Source organism: Hordeum vulgare, chromosome 3H (genome assembly GCF_904849725.1).
Source record: "Hordeum vulgare subsp. vulgare chromosome 3H, MorexV3_pseudomolecules_assembly, whole genome shotgun sequence".
Classification (NCBI taxonomy): domain Eukaryota; kingdom Viridiplantae; phylum Streptophyta; class Magnoliopsida; order Poales; family Poaceae; genus Hordeum; species Hordeum vulgare.
This window is the reverse complement of record NC_058520.1, coordinates 180,625,299-180,652,653: the sequence shown is the minus strand read 5'-3', so window position 1 is coordinate 180,652,653 and position 27,355 is coordinate 180,625,299. Positions and strand designations below refer to the sequence as shown.

The window sequence follows — 27,355 nt, the reverse complement described above, 5'->3', positions numbered from 1 at the left end:
CCCCTATGTTACCATCCATTGTGGAGATAGTAATTTAGACTAATAACATATATATGTTACTACTCTATGTTACTCTCCATTGTAAGTAGTCTGACGAAACAGGAATCTGAGTGACATTGTACGGTTTTCTGGAATTATTTCAGTTTTTTTTTTTTGAATGAAAGGAATTATTTCAGTTTGTCAGGTTGACGTAGAAAATACTTTGTGGATCTTTCAAAGCATCCATATTCCCCATGTATTACACAACAAAAATTATTAATAACTCTTACTTGATCGTTGCAATACTATCCTCAATATGATAAGAATCTTTCAAATTACTTCAATAGATAGATTTGTCATGGTCTGGAAGATATAACATGAGAACGACTAGTTATGTGTTGTATTTAGCTGGCAACAACGACCGACTCAAATCCGTTGTCAATAGAAGTCTTCACTGCATCCACGACAATCTGTGTCTTTCGGGTGATGCCCGGCCACTTCCCCTCAGGCTTGGCACCCGCATCTCTGATGCTCTGCACCAGCCTACAGAACTCCTGGACCATGAGCCCCTCCTGGGGTAGGTCCGTCGTGACAACATGCTTGCTCGGATGTGGATCCCATCCAGTTGAGAGTTCGGCGAAGTTTGTCTTGGAGGCGACGCTGAACGGAGCAGACTTCTCTTCGTACGGAATGACCAAGTCGGTGACATGAATAGTACCATTGGTGCCGACGACGGTGAGGTCCATGGTCAGGTTGGTAAGGAAAGAACAGTGGAAGGTGGCGACCTTGCCGTCGGCCCAGTAGAGCGACGCGCCGCAAGCAAGCAGAACGCCAGCTTGGTTTTTGACAGGGTGACGGAGAGCAACCACATTCTTGGGCAGCTCATAGTCAACAGCCCACAGGATTCCACGGATGCAGTACCACCCGATATCACCCAGCACACCCAGGCCATCAAGGTCCGGCTTTACCCTGATGTCATTCTGGAGGAAATCTTCGTTTGCTAGAAAGCTGACCATGGTGTTTATCTGAAGCAGCGTAAGAGAGAAAATACAATTATTTATCTTCACAGCTGAATGGTGACAATTGTATAAGTTCCATATTAAGTTGACAACAACGGTGTGGGGTTATGTCAGAGAATAGATCGTCACACTGTTAGTTGGGGAACACTTGGCGCATGCAGAATGGGAATAGATCATTTCATGAGCATTCAGAATCCATGTATGTGCTATAGGTTTCAGAGTTCAAGTACTACTACTCCCAACCAAACTCATAAATTGTTGCTATGGGAGTAACAGGCAACAATTTGAATGTGTGGTATCCGTTGTCTTCTCTGTCCCCAACAAACTCATAAACTAGAGGTTTTAGCCACTTTGAGACAAAGTCAGCCTCAGTTTCGCCTTTTAATGCCAGTTTCAACACTTCCAGCAGTATCAACATGTTAATCTGAACTCAAGGCTGTAGACCATTGTCAAGCTGTTGTATCCTGCTTACGAATGCTTTCAGTTTTTCTTTTTCATTTTCATGTCTTGGGGTACTGTGCAGTCTGCAGTGACATTTTGTCTTCTTTTATTCTTCCTTTGGAGTGTGAGCAACTGAGCATCCAATTATATGGTGGTTTATGTAGTCATTTATAGTGTTCATTGTTGTTTAAGAACAGTACCTTCTGTGGTGGATGATGAACTATGCCTTTGTATCAGGTGGCAAGTTATATGGTTTCATTAGTGTAAGAACATCGTGCAGTCTTGGACACACGAGGTTAGTACTGTACTTTGCAATGTAATGTTGCTCCCCAAGTCATATTCTGGCAGAGCCTTTGAAGCTATTCCTTTTCAGATTGTTCAAAAGCCAAAATCATCTCACAACCCAGTAAGGTTCAGTAGCGAGAGTTCAAGCATTCCACAAAGTTTTTTTTATTGGTTGGTACCAAAAGGCAACTAGGCTACTAGCCCGTGCTGGATACAACGACAAACTGCAACTGGCTCCGGCACCACGCTCAGAGTTCACTAGAGAATCTTTTAACGCTTAGAATTAACATGTGTTTGGCTTGTTAGGATTATAGTTGTACTCTCAATCCATCAGGGATCAAACCACATGTCTAACATACGTGTGTCTCAATTGTTTAGAAAAAAATACATGTGTGTCTGAGGTGTCAAGAGAATGGCCCTGTTTGAATCCATGAGTTAGAGTTAGAGCTGGTTAGATTGGACCGCACTAACCCCTAAACATCCAAACAGGAGGGTTAAGAGTTGGTTAGATGCATCTAACCCATTCAAAAGAACTAACCCACCCAAAAGGTGTTTATTTAGGTTAGAGTTAGGTGGAACCCAGAAAAAGTTATTTTTTTTTCTATCTCCACCACATCAAATCCTGGTTAAAGAAGTCAAATGATTGAAAAAAATGCATTTATTGACAATCTAGCCCTATCATCCAAACATTTTTTTTAGTTAAAGTTAGTTTAGGGTTAGTCTAGGGTTAGAATAACCTCTAACCGAGTTAAAGTATCCAAACAGGACCAATGTATTATTTTGGTGTGTGATGGGTTATTAAGTGGTCCACATCTAGGCTAGAACAAATACGTCATGGATTGCATCGACAATCAAATATTTCTGTACCCGGAAAGCAAAATTATAATTTACAACCACGAAATGGGATTAGTAAAAGCGTGCAACATGATTCGAAGGGCATACGCTACGTTGTTAAGATCCTAAAGTAAAGTGGATTCAGAAAACGAAAATGATGACAGTTTCAACATAATGTGGTGTGCGAGCACTTACAAATCTGACGTCTCCGATGGTGTCCTGATCGGCGACGAGCTGACGCATCTTGGCAGTGCGGGGGTGGTGCATCCACATGGTGGAGTCCATGAACTGGACGCCGTTGGCCTCGCAGGCGGCGAGGATGCGCTCGAGGTCGGCGGCGCAGGGCGCGGTGGGCTTCTCGAGGAGCAGGTGCTTGCCTCGCTCGGCGGCGGCGGTGGCCCATTTGACGTGGAGGCTGGTGGGGAGCGGCATGTACACGGCGTCGATGTCCGGGTCGTCGAGGAGCGCCTCGTATGAGCCGTGGATGCGCGTGCCGCTCCGGAGGCCGTTGTCGGCGGCGAAGAGGCGCGCCTTCCCCTCGGAGCGGCTGGCCACGGCGGCCACGTCGGCGGCGGGGACGAGCAGCATTGAGCGCGCGACCTTGCGCGCGATGGAGCCGCAGCCCATGATGCCCAGGCGCACCGGGCGCGGCTCCTCCGGTGCGGCGGCGGACGACATGGCGAGCGGCGCGTCGGGGCCCGATCTGCACGCCGGCATTTGGAGCGAGGATCGACGCGATTTGAGGAGCTTTTTGGGGTTGTTGAACGAGAAGGCACCGGCACAGTTAGCTGCGGCCAAAACCATCTCCATTGTTGAGCCGAATCAAAGACGGGCAGGCTCTAGATCCAATGCAAAAATTTATAGAGCCGGTTGAGCGGAGCCCCCCAAGTTTTAAATTAAAAAACCAAATCCTTCAGTATCAGTACCAGCGCACTCTCGCTCGAAAGAGAATCCCGGCAGCTTCTCTCTCTTACCTACAAGGCTCCAACTCGACTCTCCCGCCACCTACTCCATGGCTGAAACAGCAGGCTTGGGTTCGGTTGTGCGGCTCCCCCGTCCCACGTCTGACAACAGGGAGGGGCGCTCCTCTGACAACAGAATAAACAATGAGGCCTTGTTTGATACCGGTGTATTTTAGAAATTAGTGAGGATTATTTCGGTCAAACCCCTAAATTCACACATATCCCATGACACCATTTGATTCTAGTGTATTTGACATATTTCATCCTCACATTTCTTTATAAATCCTTAAATTCTAGTGCATTTTTTTTCAATACACAATACACCACCCCTACCTAGTGGATTGAGGATAAATGAGGATTTGAAGAGATTAGATGAAGGTTGAGGTTTCATCCAATTCCTGTGAGGATTATCCCATCAATTTCCTTAAAAACCCTAGTAACAAACAAGGCCCGAGGGGTTTTCATTCAGAAAGAGATCCTTCTACTCACTCCTAGCAAAGTTTAGGTGGCCTCTTCAGGTTTAGAAAAGAAAAATTGTAGCAATTCTAAAGAATTTTGTAGAAAAAAATTCTTTGAAGCCCTTTCGTGGGTAGCATTTTCCCAGCTGTCTATCAATGCAAGTAAATGCCACCAGATAAAGTGTACGTATACAAAATGGCACCAGACAAAAACTACTCGGATATTGTTACAACGAAGAACTGCCCAGATATACCCTCATTCTGTAGAATTTTGACCTTGGTCTGGATTAAGAAAGATAGAGGACACACAACATTCCAGAACACAAACCAGATGGAAGTGAAAAAGATCAATTTGAGGAGGGCTGCGATTATACCACAGAACACATGCAACCCTACTCAACCAACTCTGCCTCACGAACATATACCACCAGAGAACACAAGCAAGCAACATATACCACCCACTAACATCATACTGCTTATTATTCCTCAACAGAAAAGGTCCCAAGCAAATCAATCCTCGCCACAGAATTCAAAAAAAAAAAAACTAAACATCAAACATTATTATCCCCATCAGATGAATTAATACTGCATGATCTACGCAACCACACACCACATCACTTACACAAATCCTAGAGGAGACATAACAGCAGTAAGGGCCACAAAGTCGAGCTAATCATCTCTGGCTGGGCTCGACTGTGCGCACGTTCGCGCCCGTCATTCCTTCAAGTCTGTCCTTCATTATATCTACAAAGTGTCCCACCATCTCATGGAACTGCTTCAAACCAGAAAGCGGCAAGATTATCGACGAACGATCAGCTCCAGCAACCTGCATCAAGCCGGATAATAATGGGATCTTACTCTGGTACGGGGGTAGAGTTATCAGTGTCACGAGTGATAATAAAGAATATTATACCTCGGAAATCCTCAAATAATGACCCCTGTTGTTGCTGCCCAGGTCAAAGAAAAACCTTTTTTGATCTGCCCTAATCACCTTAGACAGCCCCATGCCACTAAATTCTTCAATAGGAGGCCCATCAACGTCTACCTCTGGTACAGATGCAGATTGGCTGCCATGCCCAGCTATAAATCCAGCACCAACATCGTCAGAAAGGCCAGGAAGGCGCTCTGGAGGTTCCAGGTGTTGCTGACAAATAAAATATCAGAAAAATTAATGCCGATGTCATTGGAGCCCATAAATAAGCAAGAAACAGGTTAAATTTGTTATACCTGACTTGGATGATTTGGAAGAACGTAGAGTCGGGAAGCTTCGTCATTGATTTCTAACAGTACATTCCTAAATGCTTCCCAACCTTCTTCGCCAGAGCTACCAGCCGGAACAATTATCGTGCTACGGTTTCTATTGACAGATGCCTCCGAAACCTGAAGAGAATTGTGTCAATAGGTGAATATTGTAATCATGTCAAGGCAAACACATACACTACCACGTGTAATTAAGAAGCAAAGACAGCAAAGCATGTACTGTAGAAGCAAAGATAAACAGTGGTTCACCCCGCCGATCCATGTGTTACAGTATATGTGGATTGCACTAGCCCTTTCCATTAGTTCGGACTTTTGGTTGCGTTGGCTAGTGCATGAAGCTTAACATGGTATCAGAGCTAACGTCTTGAGTTCAAGTCCTGGTTTTCGCGATTTATTAAAAAATTGCTGGTAGCCCCCCCTTTGTGTCCACGTAGAGGCCCCTTGAGTCATACGTGAGTTTCACGCGCCGTCGCTCTCTTCCGGTTGCACGTGTTGACTTATCTTCCTCGTCACACGTGAGAGGGGGTGTTACAGTATATGTGGATTGCACTAGCCCTTTCCATCAGTTCGGGCTTTTGGTTGCGTTGGCTAGTGCATGAAGCTTAACACAATCCACATATACTGTAACACCCCCTCTCACGTGTGACGGGGAAGACAAGTCAACACGGGCAACCGGAAGAGAGCGACGGCGCGCGAAACTCACGTATGACTCAAGAGGCCTCTACATGGACACAAAGGTGGGCAACCAGCAATTTTTTAATAAATTGCGAAAACCAGGACTTGAACTCAAGACGTTAGCTCCGATACCATGTTAAGCTTCATGCACTAGCCAACGCAACCAAAAGTCTGAACTGATGGAAAGGGCTAGTGCAATCCACATATACTGTAACAGATTGCACTAGCCCTTTCCATTAGTTCGGACTTTTGGTTGCTGGATGATCATGTGTAATTACTAGTTTCTAACCACAGTATCCACTTTGAAACATATGTACAGGATATTCCCTCATCCACAAGATGTTTGCTGGGACATGTGACGGAACTGAAACCTACTGCACTCTTGCTTGTGTTAAAGGAAAATTTAATTTCACTGGAGAGGCCAAAATAACTAGGCTGCTAATACTCTATTAAAAATCCTTTTGGCAGTTAAGACTTCAACATGCGCCAAAATAAATCATTATGAGAACAAAAAAAGATAGGAAGATGTTGGAATCATTTAGGAGAATGAATACAAAATTCTGGCAATTAACATAAAGAAAAACAGAATATAACTAAAGCAAATATTCACAGGACGAGAGTTGTTCAAAGACATTTAGGAAAAAGTTCAGGTAACTGAATAATGTCGAGGTCATATTTTTATTAACACAATAAGTCAATAAAGCGACATAAAATAATTTACTACTACCTCTGTAAACTAATACTTCCTCCGTCCCAAAATTCTTGTCTTAGATTTGTCTAGATATGAATGTATCTAGTCAAGTTTTAGTACTTTGATACATCCATTTCTAGACAAACTTAAGACAAGAATTGTGAGACAGAGGGAGTATAAGACGTTTTAGAACAATATAATTTAGTGATCTAAAAAGTCTTACATTAGCTTGCAGAGGGAGTAGATAATATTATTAGTCATAAATTAGAGACTTTATATGAAGCACACATAAGACTATTAAATGCACTAAGGGCTTGTCTGATGTTAAGTACTCAATTTTCTGCGAGTATATTCCCTTTCCTCTTGCTTTTAGTATCCTCTGTAGTTATATGATTTCAGGCTTTGGCAACCTTAAAATGGATTTGCAGTATGAAACTATCAATGGATATCTTCGGTTGCTCAAACAAGTTGCCATTGAGGAACACAATTAAGACACAGCAAATACATTCAGGATACTAACTCGTAGTTTTCAGTAACATCACCAAACAAATCCAGAAGATTCCGATAAAGGGACAAACAACCAATTTCCTATTAAAATGACCTAGTACGGTATTATTAGAGACAAAGAGTCAGTAGCATGCCAAATTTTGTACTTTTCAAAACACTATTCAGTTTGAATATTCCTTCCATGGTTGTCTGAACATTGAGATTAATTTTTCTGTTCATCTTTGGAACCACAAGTGCTCCACAACGGATAACTTTACAACAAAACCGAACACAAGTTCAACACTCAAGAAAGTACAATTCAATATCAAGACTATAATCTCATCGAGTACAGAAAAAACTGAAGGGCATAGAAAGATGAGGGAAAATCAATATACTAGCCTCGAACAGAGTAGAAAGAAACACAATTTCCAACATAACGCAGGCAATAGCCAGGTTATAAGTATAACCACAAAACCCAGACTATCTTGTATCCTCTTCCTTTTCCACATAAGATTCAAAGATCAATTCTATGAACAAGTTAAGTGTCAATAATGGTCTGCACAGTAGAATATTGTCATGAACAGACAGCAGGGATGCTATTTTTGCTTAGTTGGAACCAGCTTCATACTAAATAGATTGCAAGACAGCCAGTAAAGGTGAAACTGACAGATTAAGGGAAGCCAAAATCTGAGAAAACACAGCTACTAACTAAAGGGGAAGGTTCCCTTTTGGTCCTCCAACCTTTGGGTTCAAAGCCCAAAGCAGCCTCTTAACTTGGAGTCTGGTCAGAAAAGATCTCGTCTCTGACAAGTAGGTGTAGGTCCATGCTCCAGCATACAACTTGATAGACATCCTCTATCATTATTTAAATCAATATATGCCATTTTAGGAAACGGAAGCTCAGACCTATGTAAAAGAACGAGTTGAGGTTTAATGGACCAGGAGAGGAAGACGAAAACGCTACCTTTCCCTTACTAAATCGACACGCACCTATTTCCCGTTTTAGCTAAACAGTTGAGCTTCTCAAGAATGGATTCCCCATATACCAATTGGGAAATTCTACCACACCAAATTTGACAAAACAAGAAATTCTGCAGGAACGTTACGTCACCTTAAGGTAACGGCCTCTCTTGTTCTCCCCAATATCGAAGTAGAACACCTGCGAGAGCCAATGGGAAATTTAGCAGCGGGCGAGAGCGAAACCAGCGAGGGTTAAATAAATTAACCGTGGAGAGGGCGAGCGGACCTTGGTGTCGAGGCGTAGCTCCTTGCTGAAGACATCGCGCTCGTCGGTGCGGATGTAATAGTCGAAGAGGTCGAGGAACCAGGCGACGCCAGCGATGGGCACGATGATGGTGGAGCGCGTGGTGGACGTCTTCTCGGAGATCTTGAGGTACCTCCCCCGCGGGTTCTCCTTCAGATCGAAGTAGAAGAGCTTGTGCTCGAACTGCAGTGTTTTGCTGACAAGCTCGACGTCGCTCCCGCCGCCGCCGCCGCCGCCGCCGACGGGTCCCACCATGCCTCCCACCCCGCCGCCGACGGGTCCCATACCTCCTCCTACGCCTCCGCCACCGTCCATGACCGCTGCCGCCGCCGCCGCCCGAGCTAGGGTTTAGGCTCTGTCGAGATTAGGGTTTGGGTTTAAACGAAGTCGAGTCGAGTAGGGGATGTGAGGTCGGGAATTGGGATAGATCTCGAGCGGGTTTACCCCTGCAAAGGCGGGGTTACCCTTTTCTCGGCCTCTAAAGGTCACGGACACGTGGGTCCGGCGCTCACGGGGGCCCCGGGTATCGGTGGGAAGGGCGGGGGTTGGTGGGCGATGTGGTCGTTTTGGCGGTTGGAGGCGCCCGTGTGGTTTACCTGCAGATGCTGACCGCGCGCTCGTGGCGTGGTGACTTGTGATTGGCCATCCGGTTTTGTACGGCGGTTTTTGGTGTCGAATGGGCAACTCCAATAATGTCACATCACTGTCTGCAACCCTATCCGGCCACATCATCAGTGTCCTACTCCAAGGAGAAACAACGATGAGAGTGACAGCCGCAAATCCCATTCTGAGAGGGACCTTTCTAAAAAGCCCTCAAATATGTGCATGGTCAACACCACAACGTTTCCATTTTATCTCTGTTTATTCTACCACACGATAAGGGCAATTCCAACGCGCCGATCCAAATGAACGGTGCTTTTGTTTGTTTTTTGTTGGTTTGAGTCGGTCATTCGTTCGGTGTTCGTCCAGTTTAAAATTTGGATCGGCAGTGCGTCCAACACCCGCGACCCATATTTATTGGTGTGGTGAGCTGGTCGTTCTTTTTCAATAAATATGCACATGTTTTTTGCATTATTTGATAAGCAGACATATAAAAAAAGGCTGCTACACGTAAGCTGGATGATCTTACAGAAAGATCATCCACCTGCGCACCGCTGATTGCGGCGTGCATGGCCGTTGATCACAGGCTCGTAGTACAGGTCTTCCTTTTCTCGGTACCCAATCCTCATGCTGCGAATGAAGCACTGCATCGTTGGAGCAATAGCCCCTCCCCGGCAAGCAGTGCAGCCCCTGTTCATTGGTGTGCTACTGATTCTGGTCGCACTGACCGATAAGGCAACATACGGTGGTTTGTCGATGCTCCAACGCAACAACACCAAGCAGCACCGAGCATGCGACAGCTCGAATACAACATCTCTGGCATCCAACGAAGCTCCATTCCATCACCATCACATCTTCCAGCCTTCCATAGCCCCGGCGAAGCTCCATTGCAACGTCGGCGGTGCGGAAAAGCTCCAACGCAAACCGGGGAAGCTCCATTACAACATAGGCAAAGTTCCATTGCAGCGCCGAAAGTGCAGGAAAAGCTCCGTCGTAGCCCGGCAAAGATTCGTTGTAACCCCAGTGTGCTGCATTGCAGCACCGATAGTGAATTGCGCCCGCACCGGCCATCATCGTGTGCTGCGTTGCCACAGTTAACAGCGCTAGCCCCGGCATCCTCGTGGATGTTGAGCAGCGAGCAACTCTCGTCATCAGCCTCCCCCTGCATGATGCGGTGTAGCACCAGCAGCGAGCGGCGCTTGCCGCCACCGACCGCCGTGTCCTACGTTGCAGTAGTGAGCACCTCGTCGCCGGCCCCTTCATGTTGTGTTGCAGCATCGACACCATTACAACGGTGAGTAGCCCGATGTCCGCTCGCAGCACTGACAGTGAGCAGCACCGCTACCGGCGACCACCGCGTGATTCATTGCAGAAGTGAGTAGCTCGCGGCCGACCTCCCCTTGCATGTTGTGTTGCAGCACACACCTCCAGCCACCCCCTACTACATCCTGCTACAACGCAACACCGACGACGCCCTGAGAGAGAGAGAGGAGGAGGCAAAAAGGAGGACGTGAGGAAGACACTGAAAAGATGTATAACCGATGTCGTGATGAGTGAATGAAAAAAGAGAGAAAGCTACATTGATGGAATCGTTCACTTGGACACGTGTACGAAGGAGGAGGCGGTTTACGCAATCGCCAGGTAGATTGGTTGTTTTTAAGCCTTTTCCATAAAAAAAATATCATAGTTTCACAATTAAATAAAGCATGGTTTTCAAATAAATAATATAGCTTTACAAAACCGAATAAAAACAAAATTTTCTCAAATGAAAAAATACATCTATTGGTTGCCAACATGATCCCACATATGCTCAATCAAATCATTTCGTAGCTCCATGTGAGTTTCCCAATCACGCATTTCATAATGAAATTAGGCGAACTATTCAAACGCTGCCGCTCCTCCATGCTCAGGCACAACATTCTCACCATAAAACTGAAACCCTTGATCGTAGATACATTTCAGACGTTCATCTTCTACGATCATATCGTGCATAATCACACAAGCTGTCATAATCTCCCACAGCTTCTTGGTGCTCCAAGTCCTAGCAGGGTACCAAACGATGCCCCATCGAGATTGCAAAACAACAAAGGCATGCTCGACGTCCTTCCTAGCACTCTCTTGCTCTCGGGGAAATCTTTTCCTCTTCTCTCCGGCAGGGTCGGAGATTGTCTTCACAATAGTGGTCCACTCAGGATAGATACCGTCACCCAGGTAGTATCCCTTGTCGTACTTGTGGACGTTGATGATAACATTCATCGGTGGGTTGTTGCCTTTTGCCAGTCTTGCAAACATCAGAGAGCATTGAAGCACGTTGATATCATTATGTGATCGGGCCATGCCGAAAAAAGAGTGTCAAATCCAGAGATCTTGTGAGGCCACGACCTCAAGTATGACAGTGCAAGCCGTGACATGGCCCTTACACTGCCCTTGCCAAGAGGTAGGGCGGTTATTGTTGGGGAATGTCGCATGGGAAACAAAAAAATTCCTACGCACACGCAATACCTATCATGGCGATGTTCATCTACGAGAGGAGATTTTCCGATCTATGTACCCTTGTAGATCGCACAACGGTAAGCGTTAAGAAACGCGAACGATGTAGTGGAACAGCTTGCGTGATTCAAATCACCGTAGTCGTACTCTTCGTCCCATGATCCCATCACGATCCGTCCCGCGAACTTCATCACAATCCGTCCCGTGATCTCATCATGATCCTTCCCAATCTAGTGCCGAACGGACGGCACCTCCGCGTTCAGCACACGTGCAGCTCGATGACGATCTCCACCTTCTTGATCCAGCAAGAGGGGCAGAGAGGTAGAAGAGTTCTCCGACGGCGTGACGGCGCGCCGGTGGTGGTGATGACCTACTCCGGCAGGGCTTCGCCTAAGCTCCGCAGAAATACGATCTAGAGGAAAAATTATGTGGTATAGGGTCGAGCAGCACGTGGCAAAGTTGTGTCTCAAAAACCCTCAATACCTCTAGTATATATATGAGGGAGGGAGGGAGGGGAGGAGGCAGTCTCAAATCCTCAAGGTTTGGCCAGAATTGGAGGTGGAGGAGTCCTACTCCAGTCCTACTTGGAGTAGGATTCCACCTTCCCACTTGGAAACTCTTTCCACCCTGTATTTTATTCCTTCTCAAACCTTATGGGCCTTAGTGGGAACTTATTCCAGCCCACTAGTGGCTGGTTTATCTCTTCACATAGCCGTGAGACCCCTTGGGGCGTGACACCCCTCCCGGTGGTCCCCGGCACCCCTCCCGGCACTCCCCGTACACTATCGATGAGCCTGAAACTTTTCCGATGACCAAAACAGGACTTCCTATATATCAATCTTTACCTCCGGACCATTCCAGAGCTCCTCGTGATGTCCTGGATCTCATCCGTGACCCCGAACAACTTTCGCTTACCAACACCTATAACTCAACTATACCGAAACGTCACTGAACCTTAAGTGTGCAGACCCCACGGGTTCGAGAAGTATGTAGACATGACCCGAGACACTCCTCGGTCAATATCCAATAGCGGGACCTGGATGCCCATATTGGATCCTACATATTCCGAAGATCTTTATCGGTTGAACCTCAGTGCCAAGGATTCATATAATCACGTATGTCATTCCCTTTGTCCTTCGGTATGTTACTTGCCCGAGATTCGATCGTCGGTATACGCATACCTATTTCAATCTCGTTACCGACAAGTCTCTTTACTCGTTTCGTAATACAAGATCCCGTGACTTACACTAAGTCACATTGCTTGCAAGGCTTGTGTATGATGTTGTATTATCGAGTGGGCCCCGAGATACCTCTCCATCACACGGAGTGACAAATCCCAGTCTTGATCCATACTAACTCAACGGACACCTTCGGAGATACCTGTAGAGCATCTTTATAGTCACCCAGTTACGTTGTGACGTTTGATACACACAAGGTATTCCTCCAGTGCTAGTGAGTTATATGATCTCATGGTCATAGGAACAAATACTTGACACGCGGAAAACAATAGAAACAAAATGACACGATCACATGCTACGTTCATAGTTTGGGTCTAGTCCATCACATGATTCTCCTAATGATGTGATCCTGTTATCAAGTGACAACACTTGCCTATGGTCAGGAAACCTTGACCATCTTTGATCAACAAGCTAGTCAACTGGAGGCTTACTAGGGGCAGTGTTTTGTCTATGTATCCACACATGTATTGTGTTTCCAATCAATACAATTATAGCATGGATAATAAACGATTATCATGAACAAAGAAATATAATAATAACTAATCTATTATTGCCTCTAGGGCATATTTCCAACAGTCTCCCACTTGCACTAGAGTCAATAATCTAGTCCCACATCACTATGTGATTCTAACGAATCCATCACCCTTACAGTTATGGGGTTTGGTCACGTCTTGCTTGTGATAGTCAACGGTTCTGAACCTTTCAGATCCGAGTGAGCTTTACAAATCTTTATGTCATCTTTATAGATGCTGCTACTACGTGCTATTCGGAAATATTCCAAATATCTACTGTACTATGTGAATCCGTTTTACTACCCATAGTTATTCGGATTAGTGTCGAAGCTTGCATCGACGTGACCCTTTACGACGAACTCTTTAACCACCTCCATAATTGAGAAAAATTCCTTAGTCCATTGGTTACTAAGGATAACTTTGACCGCTACTCAGTGATTCCATTCTGGATCACTCTCTGTACCTCTTAACAGACTTGTGGCAAGGCACACATCAGGTGGGTACTCAGCATGGCATACTTTAGAGTCTACGACTAAGGCATAGAAGACGGTCTTCGTCTATTCTCTTTATTCTGCCGTGGTCGGGTTTTGAGTCTTACTCAAATTCACACCTTACAACACAGCCAATAACTCCTTCTTTGCTGATCTATTTTGAACTCCTTCAAAAACTTGTCAAGGCATGCATCTTGTTGAAACTTCTATTAAGCGTTTCGATCTATCTCCAGAGATCTTGATGCTCAACGTTCAAGTAGCGCAATCCAGGTATTCCTTTGAAAAACTCCTTTCAAACAACCTTTTATGCTTTACAGAAATTCTACATTACTTCCGATCCACAATATGTCAACCACATATACTTATCAGAAATTCTATAGTGCTCCCACTCACTTCTTTGGAAATACAAGTTTCTCACAAACCTTGTGTAAACCCAAAAGCTTCGATCAACTCATTAAAGCATATATTCCAACACCGAGATGCTTGCACCAGTCCATAGAAGGATCGCTGGAGCTTGCATACTTGTTAGCATCCTTAGGATCGACAAAACTTTCCGGTTGTATCATATACAACCTTTCCGTCGAGGAAAACAATGTTTTGACATCCTATGTGCAATATCTCATAAATAATGCAGCAACTGCTAACATAATTCCAACAGACTTTTAGCATCGCTACGATTGAGAAAGTCTCATCATAGTCAACTCTTTTGAACTTGTCGGAAACATCTTTGCGACAATTCGAGCTTTTCTTAATAGTGACTTATCACCATCATCGTCTGTCTTCCTTTTAAAGATCCATCTTTACTTAATAGTCCTACGACCATCAAGTAGTTCTTCCAAAGTCTACACTTCGTTCTCACACATGGTTTCTCTCTCGAATTTCATGGCCTCCAGCCATTTGTCGGAATTCGGGCCCACCATTGCTTCTCCATAACTCGTAGGTTCATTGTTGTTCAATAACATGACCTCCAAGACAGGGTTACCGCACCACTCTGTAGTAGTATGCGACCTTGTCGACCTACGAGGTTTGTAGTAACTTGATCCAATGCTTAATGATCACCATCATCAGCTTCCACTTCAATTGGTGTAGGCGCCACAGGAACAACTTCCTGCGCCCTACTACACACTGGTTGAAGTGATGGTTCAATAACCTCATCAAGTTCTACCACCCTCCCACTCAATTATTTCGAGAGAAACCTTTCCTCGAGAAAGGACCCATTTTCTATAAACAAACACTTTGCTTCCGGATCTGAGATAGGAGATGCTCCCAACTGTTTTGGATATTCTATGAAGATGCATTCATCCGCTTTGGGTTCAAGCTTATCAGACTGAAACTTTTTCACATAAGCGTCGCAACCCCAAACTTTCCAGAAACGACGGTTTAGATTTCTCTAAACCTCATTCTAACTGTGCCATCTCAACGGAATTACGCGGTGACCTATTTAAAGTGAATGCGGTTGTCTCTAATGCATAACCCATAAATGATAGTGATAATTCGATAAGAGACATCATAGTATGCACCATATCGATAGGTCGCGGCTATGACACCATCAAATCATGGTGTTCTTGGTGGCATGAATTGCGAAACAGCTTCCACATTGTCTTAACTGTGTACCAAACTCGCAACTCAGATATTCATCTCTATGATCATGTCGTAGACAGTTTTATCCTCTTGTTACGACGAACTTCACTCTGAAACAGAATTGAACTTTTTCAATATTTCAGACTTGTGATTCATTAAGTAAATACTCCTGTATCTACTCAAATCATCATTGAAGTAAGAACATAATGATATCCGGTGCGTGTCTCAGCACCCATTGGACTGCATACATCAAAATGTATTACTTCCAACAAGTTACTATCTTGTTTCATCTCAATGAAAACAAGGCCTTGCTCATGTGGTATGATTTGCATGTCACAAGTGATTCAAAATCAAGTGAGTATAAAGATCCATTAGCATGGAGGCTCTTCATGCAATTTATACCAACATGACTCAAGCGGCAGTGCCACAAGTAAGTGGTACTATCATCATCACCTTGTATCTTTTGGCACCAATATCATGAACATGTGTAACACTACGATCGAGATTCAATAAACCATTGAAGGTGATTATTCAAGCAAATAGAGTAACTATTATTCTCTTTAAATGAATAATCGTATTGCAATAAACACGATCCAATCATGTTCATGCTCAACGCAAGCACCAAATAACAATTATTTAGATTTAACACCAAACCCGATGGTAGAGGGAGCGTGCGACGTTTGATCATATCAACCTTGGAAACACTTCCAACACGTATCGTCACCTCACCTTTAGCTAGTCTCCGTTTATTCCGTAGCTTTCATTTCGAGTTACTAATCACTTAGCAACCGAACCAGTATCCAATACCCTCGTGCTACCAGGAGTACTAGTAAAGTACACATCAATATCATGTATATCAAATATACTTCTATCGACTTAGCCAGCCTTCTTATCTACCAAGCATCTAGGGTAGCTCCGCCTAAGTGACCGTTCCCCTCATAACAGAAGCACTTAGTCTCAGGTTTGGGTTCAATCTTGGGTTTCATTAGAGCAACAACTGGTTTGCCGTTTCATGAAGTATCCCTTTTAGCCCTTGCCTTTCTTGAAAATTAGTGGTTTTACAAACCATCAACTATTGATGCTCCTTCTTGATTTCTACTTTCGCAGTGTCAAACATCGCGAATCGCTCAAGGATCATTGTATCTATGCTTGATATGTTATAGTTCATCACGAAGCTTTCACAGCTTGGTGGCACTGTCTTTGGATAACCACCACTATCTCATCTGGAAGATTAACTCCCACTTGATTCAAGCGATTGTCGTACTCAGACAATCTGAGCACACGCTCAATGATTGAGCTTTTCTCCTTTACTTTGTAGGCAAAGAATCTTGTCGGAGGTCTTATATCTCTCAACAAGGGCACGAGCATGAAATCTCAATTTCATCTCTTTGAACATCTCTTATGTTCTGCAACGTTTTCAAAACGTCTTCGGCGCCTTGCTTCTAAGCCATAAAGTATTGCGCACTGAACTATCACGTAGTCATAAAAAAACATGTATGTCAGATGTTTGCAACATCCACATACGATGCTCGAGGTGCAGCACACCGAGTGGTGCATTAAGGACATAAGCCTTCTGCGCAGCAATGAGGACAATCCTCAGTTTTACGGACTAAGTCCGCAAAGTTGCTACTATGAACTTTCAACTAAAGTTTCTCTAGGAACATATAAAACCAGTAGAGCTATAGCGCAAGCTACATCTTAATTCGCAAAGACCATTGGACTATGTTCATGATAATTAGTTCAATTAATCATATTACTTAAGAACTCCCACTCAAAAAGTACATCTCTCTAGTCATTTGAGTGGTACATGATCCAAATCCACTATCTCAAGTCCGATCATCACGTGAGTCGAGAATAGTTTCAGTGGTAAGCATCTCTATGCTAATCATATCAACTATATGATTCATGCTCGACCTTTCGGTCTCTTGTGTTCCGAGGCCATGTCTGCACATGCTAGGCTCGTCAAGTTTAACCCGAGTGTTCTGCGTGTGCAACTGTTTTGCACCCGTTGTATGTGAACGTTGAGTCTATCACACCTGATCATCACGTGGTGTCTCGAAACAACGAACTGTCGCAACGGTGCACAGTCGGGGAGAACACAATTTCGTCTTGAAATTTTAGTGAGAGATCACCTCATAATGCTACCGTCATTCTAAGCAAGATAAGGTGCATAAAGGATTAAAAGCACATGCAATTCATAAGTGACATGATATGGCCATCATCAAATGCTCCTTGATCTCCATCACCAAAGCACCGGTATGATCTTATTGTCACCGGCGCCACACCATGATCTCCATCATCGTTCCGCCATCGAGGTTGTCGTGTATGCTATGCTATTACTACTAAAGCTACGTCCTAGCAATATAGTAAACGCATCTGCAAACACAAACGTTAGTTTAAAGACAACCCTATGGCTCCCGTCGGTTGCCGTAGCATCGACGTGCAAGTCGATATTAACTATTACAACATGATCATCTCATACATCCAATATATCACATCACGTCGTTCGCCATATCACATCACAAGCATACCCTGCAAAAACAAGTTAGACGTCCTCTAATTGTTGTTGCATGTTTTACGTGGTTGCCATGGGTATTTAGTAGAATCGCATCTTACTTATGCAAACACCACAACGGGGATGTATGAATTGCTATTTAACCTCTCTCCAAGGACCTCCTCTGTCAAATCCGATTCAACTAAAGTTGGCGAAACCGACACTCGCCAGTCATCTTTGAGCAACGGGGTTGCTCGTAGCGATGAAACCAGTCTCTCGTAAGCGTACGAGTAATGTCGGTCCAAGCCGCTTCGATCCAACAATACCGCGGAATCAAGAAAAGACTAAGGAGGGCAACAAATCGCACATCACCGCCCAGAAAAACTTTTGTGTTCTACTCGAGATGACATCTACGCATGAACCTAGCTCATGATGCCACTGTTGGGGAACGTCGCATGGGAAACAAAAAATTTCCTACGCACACGCAATACCTATCATGGCGATGTTCATCTACGAGAGGAGATTTCTGATCTACGTACCCTTGTAGATCGCACAACGGTAAGCGTTAAGAAACGCGGACGATGTAGTGGAACAGCTTGCGTGATTCAAATCACCGTAGTCGTACTCTTCGTCCCACGATCGCATCAGGATCCGTCCTGCGAACTTCATCACGATCCGTCCCGCGATCTCATCATGATCCTTCCCGATCTAATGTCGAACGGACGACACCTCTGCGTTCAGCACACGTACAGCTCGATGACGATCTCCACCTTCTTGATCCAGCAAGAGGGGGCGGAGAGGTAGAAGAGTTCTCCGACGGCGTGACGGCGCGCTGGTGGTGGTGATTATCTACTCCGATAGGGCTTCGCCTAAGCTCCGCAGAAATACGGTCTAGAGGAAAAACTGTGTGGTATAGGGTCGAGCGGCACGTGGCAAAGTTGTGTCTCAAAAACCCTCAATACATCTAGTATATATAGGAGGGGGGGAGGGGAGGAGGCAGCCTCAAACCCTCAAGGTTTGGCCGAAATTGGAGGTGGAGGAGTCCTACTCCAATCCTACTTGGAGTAGGATTCCACCTTCCCACTTGGAAACTCTTTCCACCTTGTATTTTTTTCCTTCTCAAACCTTATGGGCCTTAGTGGGAACTTATTCCAGCCCACTAGGGGCTGGTTTATCTCTTCCCATAGCCCATGAAACCCCTTGGGGAGTGACACCCCTCCCGGTGGTCCCCGGCACCCCTCCCGGCACTCCCGTTACACTACCGACGAGCCCAAAACTTTTCCGGTGACCAAAACTGGACTTCCTATATATCAATCTTTACCTCCGGACCATTCTAGAGCTCCTCGTGACGTCCTGGATCTCATCCGGGACCCCGAACAACTTTCGGTTACCAACACCTATAACTCAACTATACCGAAACGTCACCGAACCTTAAGTGTGCAGACCCCACGGGTTCGAGAAGTATGTAGACATGACCGAGACACTCCTCGGTGAATATCCAATAGCGGGACCTGGATGCCCATATTGTATCCTACATATTACGAAGATCTTTATCGGTTGAACCTCAGTGCCAAGGATTGATATAATCCCGTATGTCATTCCCTTTGTCCTTCGGTATGTTACTTGCCCGAGATTCGATCGTCGGTATCCGCATACCTATTTCAATCTCGTTACCGGCAAGTCTCTTTACTCGTTCCGTAATACAAGATCCCGTGACTTACACTAAGTCACATTGCTTGCAAGGCTTGTGTGTGATGTTGTATTACCGAGTGGGCCCCGAGATACCTCTCCGTCACACAGAGTGAAAAATCCTAGTCTTGATCCATACTAACTCAACGGACACCTCCGGAGATACCTGTAGAGCATCTTCATAGTCACCCAATTATGTTGTGACGTTTGATACACACAAGGTATTCTCCGGTGCCAGTGAGTTATATGATCTCATGGTCATAGGAACAAATACTTGACACGCAGAAAATAATAGCAACAAAATGACACGATCACATGCTACGTTCATAGTTTGGGTCTAGTCCATCACATGATTGTCCTAATGATGTGATCCCGTTATCAAGTGAAAACACTTGCCTATGGTCAGGAAACCTTGACCATCTTTGATCAACGAGCTAGTCAACTAGAGGCTTACTAGGGACAGTATTTTGTCTATGTATCCACACATGTATTGTTTTTCCAATCAATACAATTATAGCATGGATAATAAACGATTATCATGAACAAAGAAATATAATAATAACTAATTTATTATTGCCTCTAGAGCATATTTCCAACTCCACTCCGAGTGCATGCAGTCTATGCTGGCATGCATCCCTGAGAAGCCCCTGCTCGCATTCTTCTTGAGGAGTCGGCTTTGTCAAGTACTCACGGCCAAACACAACAATCACAACCTTTGAAAAGACCTCGATGACGCCTAGAGGGGGGGGGGGTGAATAGGCTATTTAAAAACTTCTTCGGATTTGGCTTGAACCTAATGCAGAAATAAACTAAGAGGGTACTTGTCAAGCACAAATCCTAAATGCACTAGGCATTGCAACGTGTATCAACAACACGATCTACCAAGATGGACACAATACAGTTACTAACAAGCACAAGTAAGTTACACAAACTTACTTGAGCTATATCACACAACAAGTAGGTGAACGACACAAGATACTAGATCACACTATATCACACGATATATCAAAAGCTGTAAGTGTGAACGTGTGGATATAGAGGGTATGCTTGAATGATTAATCTTGTACGAGAAATAGCCAACACAATATAATGAGCACAAACAATATGCAATGTATGTATGCTCAAGTAACACAAGTAAACCACAAGTAAGGAGTTAGGGTTAAGGATAACCAAGGTTACAGAGACGAAGATGTATCCCGATGTTCACTTCCTTGGAGGGAAGCTAGTCACCGTTAGAGAAGTGGATGTTACCACGAAGGCACACCAACGCCACGAAGGCTCACCCTATTCTCCCTTTGAGATAACACCACGAAGGCGTTTCTCAACCACTAGTGGTAAGCCTTTGAGGTGGCTTCCAAACCCTCACAAACTTTTCCAGGGGGTAATCACACGGATTGATTCCTCTCCGAAGAACTCCTACCGCCTAGGAGTCTCCAACCTCCAAGAGTAACAAGATCACGGGGAATGCTCAAAACTTGCTCAAATCTCAAATAGCTTGGGTTGAGAGGAGGAGAGGGAGACGATCTATCTTTTGATTGGAACAACTCTCAAAGGGGCTCACAAATGCTCTTGGGATCTAAGATTTGGTGTGAGCAAATGTGTGTGAGGTAGAAATGTGTTCTTATGAGGATAAGGCTGTGTTGGGCACCCTCTCACGAAGTGGGAGAGGGGTATTTATAGTGGGGAGAGAAAAACAGCCGTTGGGGACACTTTAAGTCACACAGGGTCCGGACGTCCGGCAGTTCTCCGAAGTCCGGGCGTTCGCAAGGGGTCGGACGTCCGACACGGGTCGGTCGTCCGAGGGCTGTAGCTATGACTGGAAACACTGTGAATTGAATAGCGACCGGACGTCCGGAGAAGGCCGGAAATCTGAGTTATTCGACTCAACTTCTTCTGGTGGGAGGCTCCGGATTTCCGAAAGGGGACGGACGTCCGACCCTCGGATGTCCGGAGGGAGCCGGAAATCCGAGTTATAGAGCTCATGTTCTTCTGGTGCAGGGCTTCGGATTTCCGAAGCTGGTCGGATGTCCGACCCTCGGATGTCCGGAGGGAGCCGGAATTCCAAGTTATATGACTCAAATACTTCTGGTGGAGGGCTCCGGATTCCCGAAGCCTGCTGGTCGTCCGGCCCTCGGACGTCCGGAGGGAGCCGGAAGTCCGAGGCAATAGACCTGTTTTGAGATAGGAACAGAGTAGAGAATATGTGGTCTGAGCAGAACAGTGGAGATGTAGTTTGAGCAAGTTCATCGCAAAACCTGTGATCCCCTCTTAATAGTGCGGGATCCCTAAAGACTCAAGAATTGTAAAAGGGGTACCGATGATCCATACTTGAGTGTATACTTTTATTCGCTGATCATCACTCCGCACCACTAACGTCAAAGGGACTGATACCTTTGAGTTAGCCCTTTCACTTGAGCTTGATGTTGTTGTTCCTTCTTGGCCCAAGTTGAAAGCAAGACATGATGCAGTCTTCAAGTAGCCCTCCCATACACAATGTAGAAAGCCTAGCTTATGTATTCATCTTCATTTGTCCACCATGTGAACATCCACAAGAATCAAGCATGTAGTGCTTAGGAATGCTTATCTTGATCTTGTCCTTGTTAGCACATGAGCTTGTCCTTATTAACACATGGTCATTAACAATAGTTTCAATGATATATTCGTGCTGATCCACTTGAACTTGCACAACACAATCTTGATGACGATCACCACTTGACGTCATCCTTCATGAGTTGTATGAGATCTTCCTTTTGACGCAAGTCCATGGAAGCACACCTAACCCCCACATAGGAGTCTCACAAAGACCATGGGTTAGTACACAAACACGTAATGGACAATGCTTACCATACCATGGGATCACTTGATCCCTCTCGGTACATCTTATACGTTTTGTGTGTTGATCATCTTGATTTACTCTTTGTCTGAGATCTTGATCAACCTAGTGTCTCTATGAACATTCTTTGGATAATACCTTGAATACCATCTTGGTCATCATATAACCTCCTTGAACCCAACAGATGGACTTCAAGAAGTGCCTATGGACAAATCCTATAAATATAACTTAAGGCAACCATTAGTCCATAGGAGTTGTCATCAATTACCAAAACCACATATGGAGATATATGCTCTAACAATCTCCCCCATTTTGGTAATTGAAGACAACCACTTCAAGAGAGTTTATATAAGGAAATAAGCATAACCAAGCGCACACATACAAGGTAATAATGCATGTCTGCAAGATGTAAATGCTTGCGCAATAAAAGCAAAACCCTCTAAACATATCCAAAGTAAACTCTCTAAACTTCTCTCCCATTGGCATCGATTGCCAAAATGGACGAAAAGTTTAGAAAGCCAATATAGTAGGTGGTCCTCCAAAAAGTGTGTACTTCTCAGCAAATGAGTGCAGAAAAATACACAAATACAATGATAAGTAGTTGGAGGAAAACAAACTATATTGAGGACCCAAAGATTGCAAATAAAAGGATCGTATGCCACAAAGACATACAAAGATAGAGGCAAGCAATCAAAAGATTCCAGATGGAACAAACAATCATATGGTCCTTCTAACCACATGAATAAAAGATATTATGATGAAGGCAACAGAGTGTTTTATCAAGAACTAGAGAAGCTCCCCATGATTTGTGCACTAATACGAGATTTTTGTATTTGACACAGGTGCACAAAATAGGATCGTTGCTCCCCCAGAATTTATGAAAACACACAACGAGTGCAATAAGATAGATGAGACAATAAGCATATCAATTTCACAAAACAAATGGTTGAGCAACATGTAAAAGAAGCAACTTGAGAATAGGCTCAACCAAAGTAATGTGTGTGAGTCATGGCAAAGCACTTGAGAAGACTAAGATAAGGATGAGCATTACTCATCAACATAGTCTTGATGAAATGAGATACAAAGTGCAAGACATATCATTCCCACACACACATACTAGAGAATGGGTTCACAAGCTTACTAATAAACAAAATAAGAACCAACGCTTGTGACAACCCATTGTGAAGATAGGAAGTAAGAACCTTGTCAAGAGGAGGGATACTAATTGAAATGGCAAAACCCTCATCAAGACAAGCATGAGAAAAATAATGTTCACGGCCAAAGAGTGCATCAAGATGTAGGAAAATAAGATACGCACTCAAAACAAATCCTTTCACGAAGCTACCAAAAACTGAAAAAGGAAATGCAACAATGGACGTGAAAGAAAAGAGGATATCAATTAGAGGTGTAACTTCTCTCATGTGTAAAAGATTCTAAGTAGAAGACAATCATGATGATATATATCAACAAAGAAGGATGTACACACGAAATGGTTACAAGAAGGAACAAACTAGATATCCAAAAGGAAGTCATAAATATATCAATGAGATCTTCTGCTTGGAAGCATAGCACATGGCCTAATATTTTCTTATTATACAATATGAACTTCCAACATACGAACATCAAAGACATCCCAACTAGTAGTAAGACATCATCGTTCGGATGCTTTGAGAAAGCAAACAAGTACTACAAGAACGAATCAAGAGATTCATGCCATGATGCAACCTGGAAAAGAAAAGACAGGTTGGGGCCTTTGCAAGAAAAGAATGCATGAAGTGGGTACTTGTTACCGAGACAACATTGGATTGATGTAGTAGATAGTTGTTCTTTGATCATCCTAACTTGGCTCCAATAATCACATGGTCTCAACACCTTCCTTATAGGTGAGCCGAGCATCCAATGCATCTCCAGTTGTTCCTGGAACAGCAAAAACAAACAAAATGGTGCCCAAACTCATTGGGACAAAAGAGTTAGAAAACCAGCAATACATAGGACAAACTCCACATACATATGTGCATATAGATATGAATTTGAATTTCATGCACACTTTTAGCCAATTTATGACAAGGTGGAGTTTCCCCTATATATTGGGTCAAAGAAGGAAAGCAAGCAAAAGAAGTTGTATATAGTAGATATGCATGCTCAAGAATCTCAAGAATCAACTCAACACAAAGTTGATAAGTCACCAAAAGACAAGGTATCAAGTGATAATAAGATCCTAAACAAAAAAAATATCACTTGAAGGATATCAACTAGAAGATACCTCAAGGAATGAGATATCCATTGACACATGCCAAATAAAAGGAAACAAGAAACCAATTGAAGGAAAACAAACACGAGGTATCTAATTTCCAAAAGAGAGCTAGGTTCCAACAAACCAAGCCCTCGACAATTTTTCATGATGGCACAAAGCATCATAAAGAGCAATACTTGCCTCCCATCAACACACACTTGATGGGGATCAAAAGATTTTATGATGGGTGAATAAAGAGAGTGTTCTAAAGAAAATAGGATAGCTCCCCCAAGGGACGTGCATTATATAGAATTTGCATTCAAATACAAAATGCACACGATGGGATCATCACTTTCTCTATATCTATAAAAACACTAGACATGTTAAAATAGATCCATAAGAGGCAAGGAAGACAAACGAAACACAAAATCCAATGTAAAGACGATTAGCAATTCCCATCACATGATGGGAATACCAATTGTCAAGGACAAGAAGTATTTTGGAAGTGATACCCATTGGTAAATCGCAAATATATATCCAAGATCATCTTTACCCATAAAACGCAAGCAAATGACACTTGTAGAGCTAACATGCCACCTAGGAACAAGATAATTTACAATATCAACACTAAGTGGCAACACCTCAAATGTACACATTTTCTAGTTTTGTAATATGCACATAGCATATTACTCCCCCATAATGTGATAAACCATCAATATTAACAAGTGGCAAATTAAAAACAACAAGAGATACTTAATGGACCATATAGAATTTGAATTTCTCATGAGTAATACATACCACATAGAAACTAGATAATCTTGAAATATCAAAACTAAGTGGTATTCCCCATGTATAGACATTTATAGGATTGTGAGGTGTGCAAAGCACATCACTCCCCCACAATGGGATAATCCATTAATCTCTCACAAGAGCCAACAAAAATACAAACAAGACGCAAAAAGGCTCAATACAAGACTCACATGTACATGATATGCAAACCAACATACACATACTCAATTACTCAAGATAAGAAAGTTGGAAGCACAACATATACAAACGCATGCAAGGTACAAAACCACAACATGCAAAGGGGCAAGCACCTAACAATGTAAACACTTTAAGTATAAGTTACCGTAAGGAGGCACATTGGATATAAGATAGAAACTCGATAATCCAAATGACTTGGCTTGAGATAATATGAATGACGAAGACCCCTTAATTCTTCATTATGTATCCAAGTCTCTAATGTGCTCCATAGTCACCTATTGATCAAGTTTGAACTTGTTGGTCCCCAACTACGTTGTGTCCTAAGAGGTTAATCACAATAGGCTTGGCAACCCAAATGGTTCTTTTCTTGACACCATTTTGAGTACCAACAGACTTGGCAAACACATTGCCAACCTTATCCTTCCCAAGGGAATAGATATCATCAATAGTGATTGGGTTGGATAAGTTACCGCTTGTGCAAGACGAAGCGACGTGACCCTTCTCACGACATAAGTAGCAACATCTACCCTTTGCTTTCTTCCGAGTTGATTTCTCACCTCGAGGAGTGTTGGCTTGGGTCTTATTGGGAAGAGGCCTTCCTTCAACTTGTAGTTGAATATGTGATTGAGTTTGTGGCCGCTTCCCTTGTTGCTTGTGACTTTGAGACTTCGTCTTCACAGGGCAAGATCTAACATGGTGCCCTTTAACTTTGCACTTGAAGCAAATGATTTTGGCCGAATTCTTGACTTGTTCTAGGCCCCTCTTGTTCTTTTTTGAGTTTACTCCAACATCATTTTTGTCATTCGGAGATGTTTGCTCACACATGACGTTGTTGAGTGTGGACATCCCTTCATGACACTGTTCCAAGTCTTTCTTCAAAGAAGTGACTTGGGCCTTGAGCTCTTAGATTTCCTCTGCATGGTTAGTATCAATGTAAGTACTAGAGGAAGTGTAAGCTTCAATGTTAGAGCAAAAAGGCAAGGAAAGTAATTCATCACACGAGGTAGCAATATTATGAGTAGACGAATTACGAGGACTAGCACATGGAAATATAGTACTTTGACTAGAAGTAGTGCCATTGTCCACATGAGGCTCACTTGATGTTACCTTGGTGATGATAGCCTCATGAGCTAACCTTTGCACATTATAGGATGTTAGAAGATCGGCATGAGAGCTTGTGAGCATTACATGGTTTTCTTCCAACTTCCCATAATTGCTAGTTAGTAAATCAAGTTGAGCACGTAGCTCAATATTCTCCTTCAATGCTGATACTTCAAATGAGGTAGAGTTAGATGTACAAGTATCATCAACAATATGAGAGGAGTAAGTAGCAAATAGAGACTTCTCATGAGTAGATTGAAGCTCCTCATATATCTTAGAGGTTTTGATGAGCTCTCCCTTGACATTATTGCATTCAAGGAGAAGGACCTCAAAATCCTTTTTAAGTTTATCATGAGTAACTTCAATCTCTCCTTTTGAAGATCTTAAGTCTCTACATGCTTGATGACTCTTCTCAAGTTCATGTTCAAGTTGTTCACTTTTAGCTTGTTCATGATTAAGTGAATCATTACAATTTTCAAAGTAAGCAAGAACATCTTGGAATCTTTGAAGAGCGTTATTTTTAGCTTTATGAAGAATTTTACTGATCACATAGATATTTTCAGTCAAGTCATCATCATCATCCTCATCGCAAATATCATCGTTATTGCACAAGGAAGATGATACCTCATTATTACCTCTTGCCATGAGGCACATGTGAACTGGAGGAGTTGATGATGATTCTTTTGGTGAATCAGATTCTTCATTAGTCAAAAGTACTTCATATTTCTTGATTTCCCTTAAATGATTAGTCA

The 27,355-nt window shown here is 43.5% G+C and overlaps 2 protein-coding genes across 2 annotated transcripts; both read right to left on the bottom strand.

Moving 5' to 3' along the window:
* Nucleotides 1–255: 255 nt before the first annotated feature.
* Nucleotides 256–3,543, bottom strand: LOC123443425 (uncharacterized oxidoreductase At4g09670-like). The gene is made up of 2 exons (XM_045119787.1): nucleotides 2,754–3,543; nucleotides 256–1,004 (listed from the first exon to the last, which is right to left on the bottom strand). The coding sequence occupies exons 1-2, from the start codon at nucleotides 3,366–3,368 to the stop codon at nucleotides 384–386; spliced, it is 1,236 nt and encodes a 411-aa protein (XP_044975722.1). The 5' UTR covers nucleotides 3,369–3,543; the 3' UTR covers nucleotides 256–383.
* Nucleotides 3,544–4,430: 887 nt separating this feature from the next.
* Nucleotides 4,431–8,772, bottom strand: LOC123443424 (transcription factor Pur-alpha 1). Its single transcript, XM_045119786.1, has 5 exons — nucleotides 8,337–8,772; nucleotides 8,202–8,249; nucleotides 5,206–5,358; nucleotides 4,892–5,122; nucleotides 4,431–4,804 (listed from the first exon to the last, which is right to left on the bottom strand). Exons 1-5 carry the CDS (start codon nucleotides 8,667–8,669, stop codon nucleotides 4,652–4,654), a joined length of 918 nt encoding a protein of 305 aa, XP_044975721.1. The 5' UTR covers nucleotides 8,670–8,772; the 3' UTR covers nucleotides 4,431–4,651.
* Nucleotides 8,773–27,355: the final 18,583 nt, after the last annotated feature.

What these genes read in the sequence shown, in the direction of transcription:
- LOC123443425 (XM_045119787.1), bottom strand. Translation starts at nt 3,368, where the DNA reads ATGGAGATGGTTTTGGCCGCAGCTAACTGTGCCGGTGCCTTCTCGTTC. An exon ending in CCATCGGAGACGTCAGATTT is followed by an intron (nt 1,005 to 2,753) that starts GTAAGTGCTCGC and finishes ACGCTGCTTCAG; the next exon opens with ATAAACACCATGGTCAGCTT.
- LOC123443424 (XM_045119786.1), bottom strand. Translation starts at nt 8,669, where the DNA reads ATGGACGGTGGCGGAGGCGTAGGAGGAGGTATGGGACCCGTCGGCGGC. An exon ending in TTCCAAATCATCCAAGTCAG is followed by an intron (nt 5,123 to 5,205) that starts GTATAACAAATT and finishes TTTATTTGTCAG; the next exon opens with CAACACCTGGAACCTCCAGA. An exon ending in ATTATTTGAGGATTTCCGAG is followed by an intron (nt 4,805 to 4,891) that starts GTATAATATTCT and finishes GGCTTGATGCAG; the next exon opens with GTTGCTGGAGCTGATCGTTC.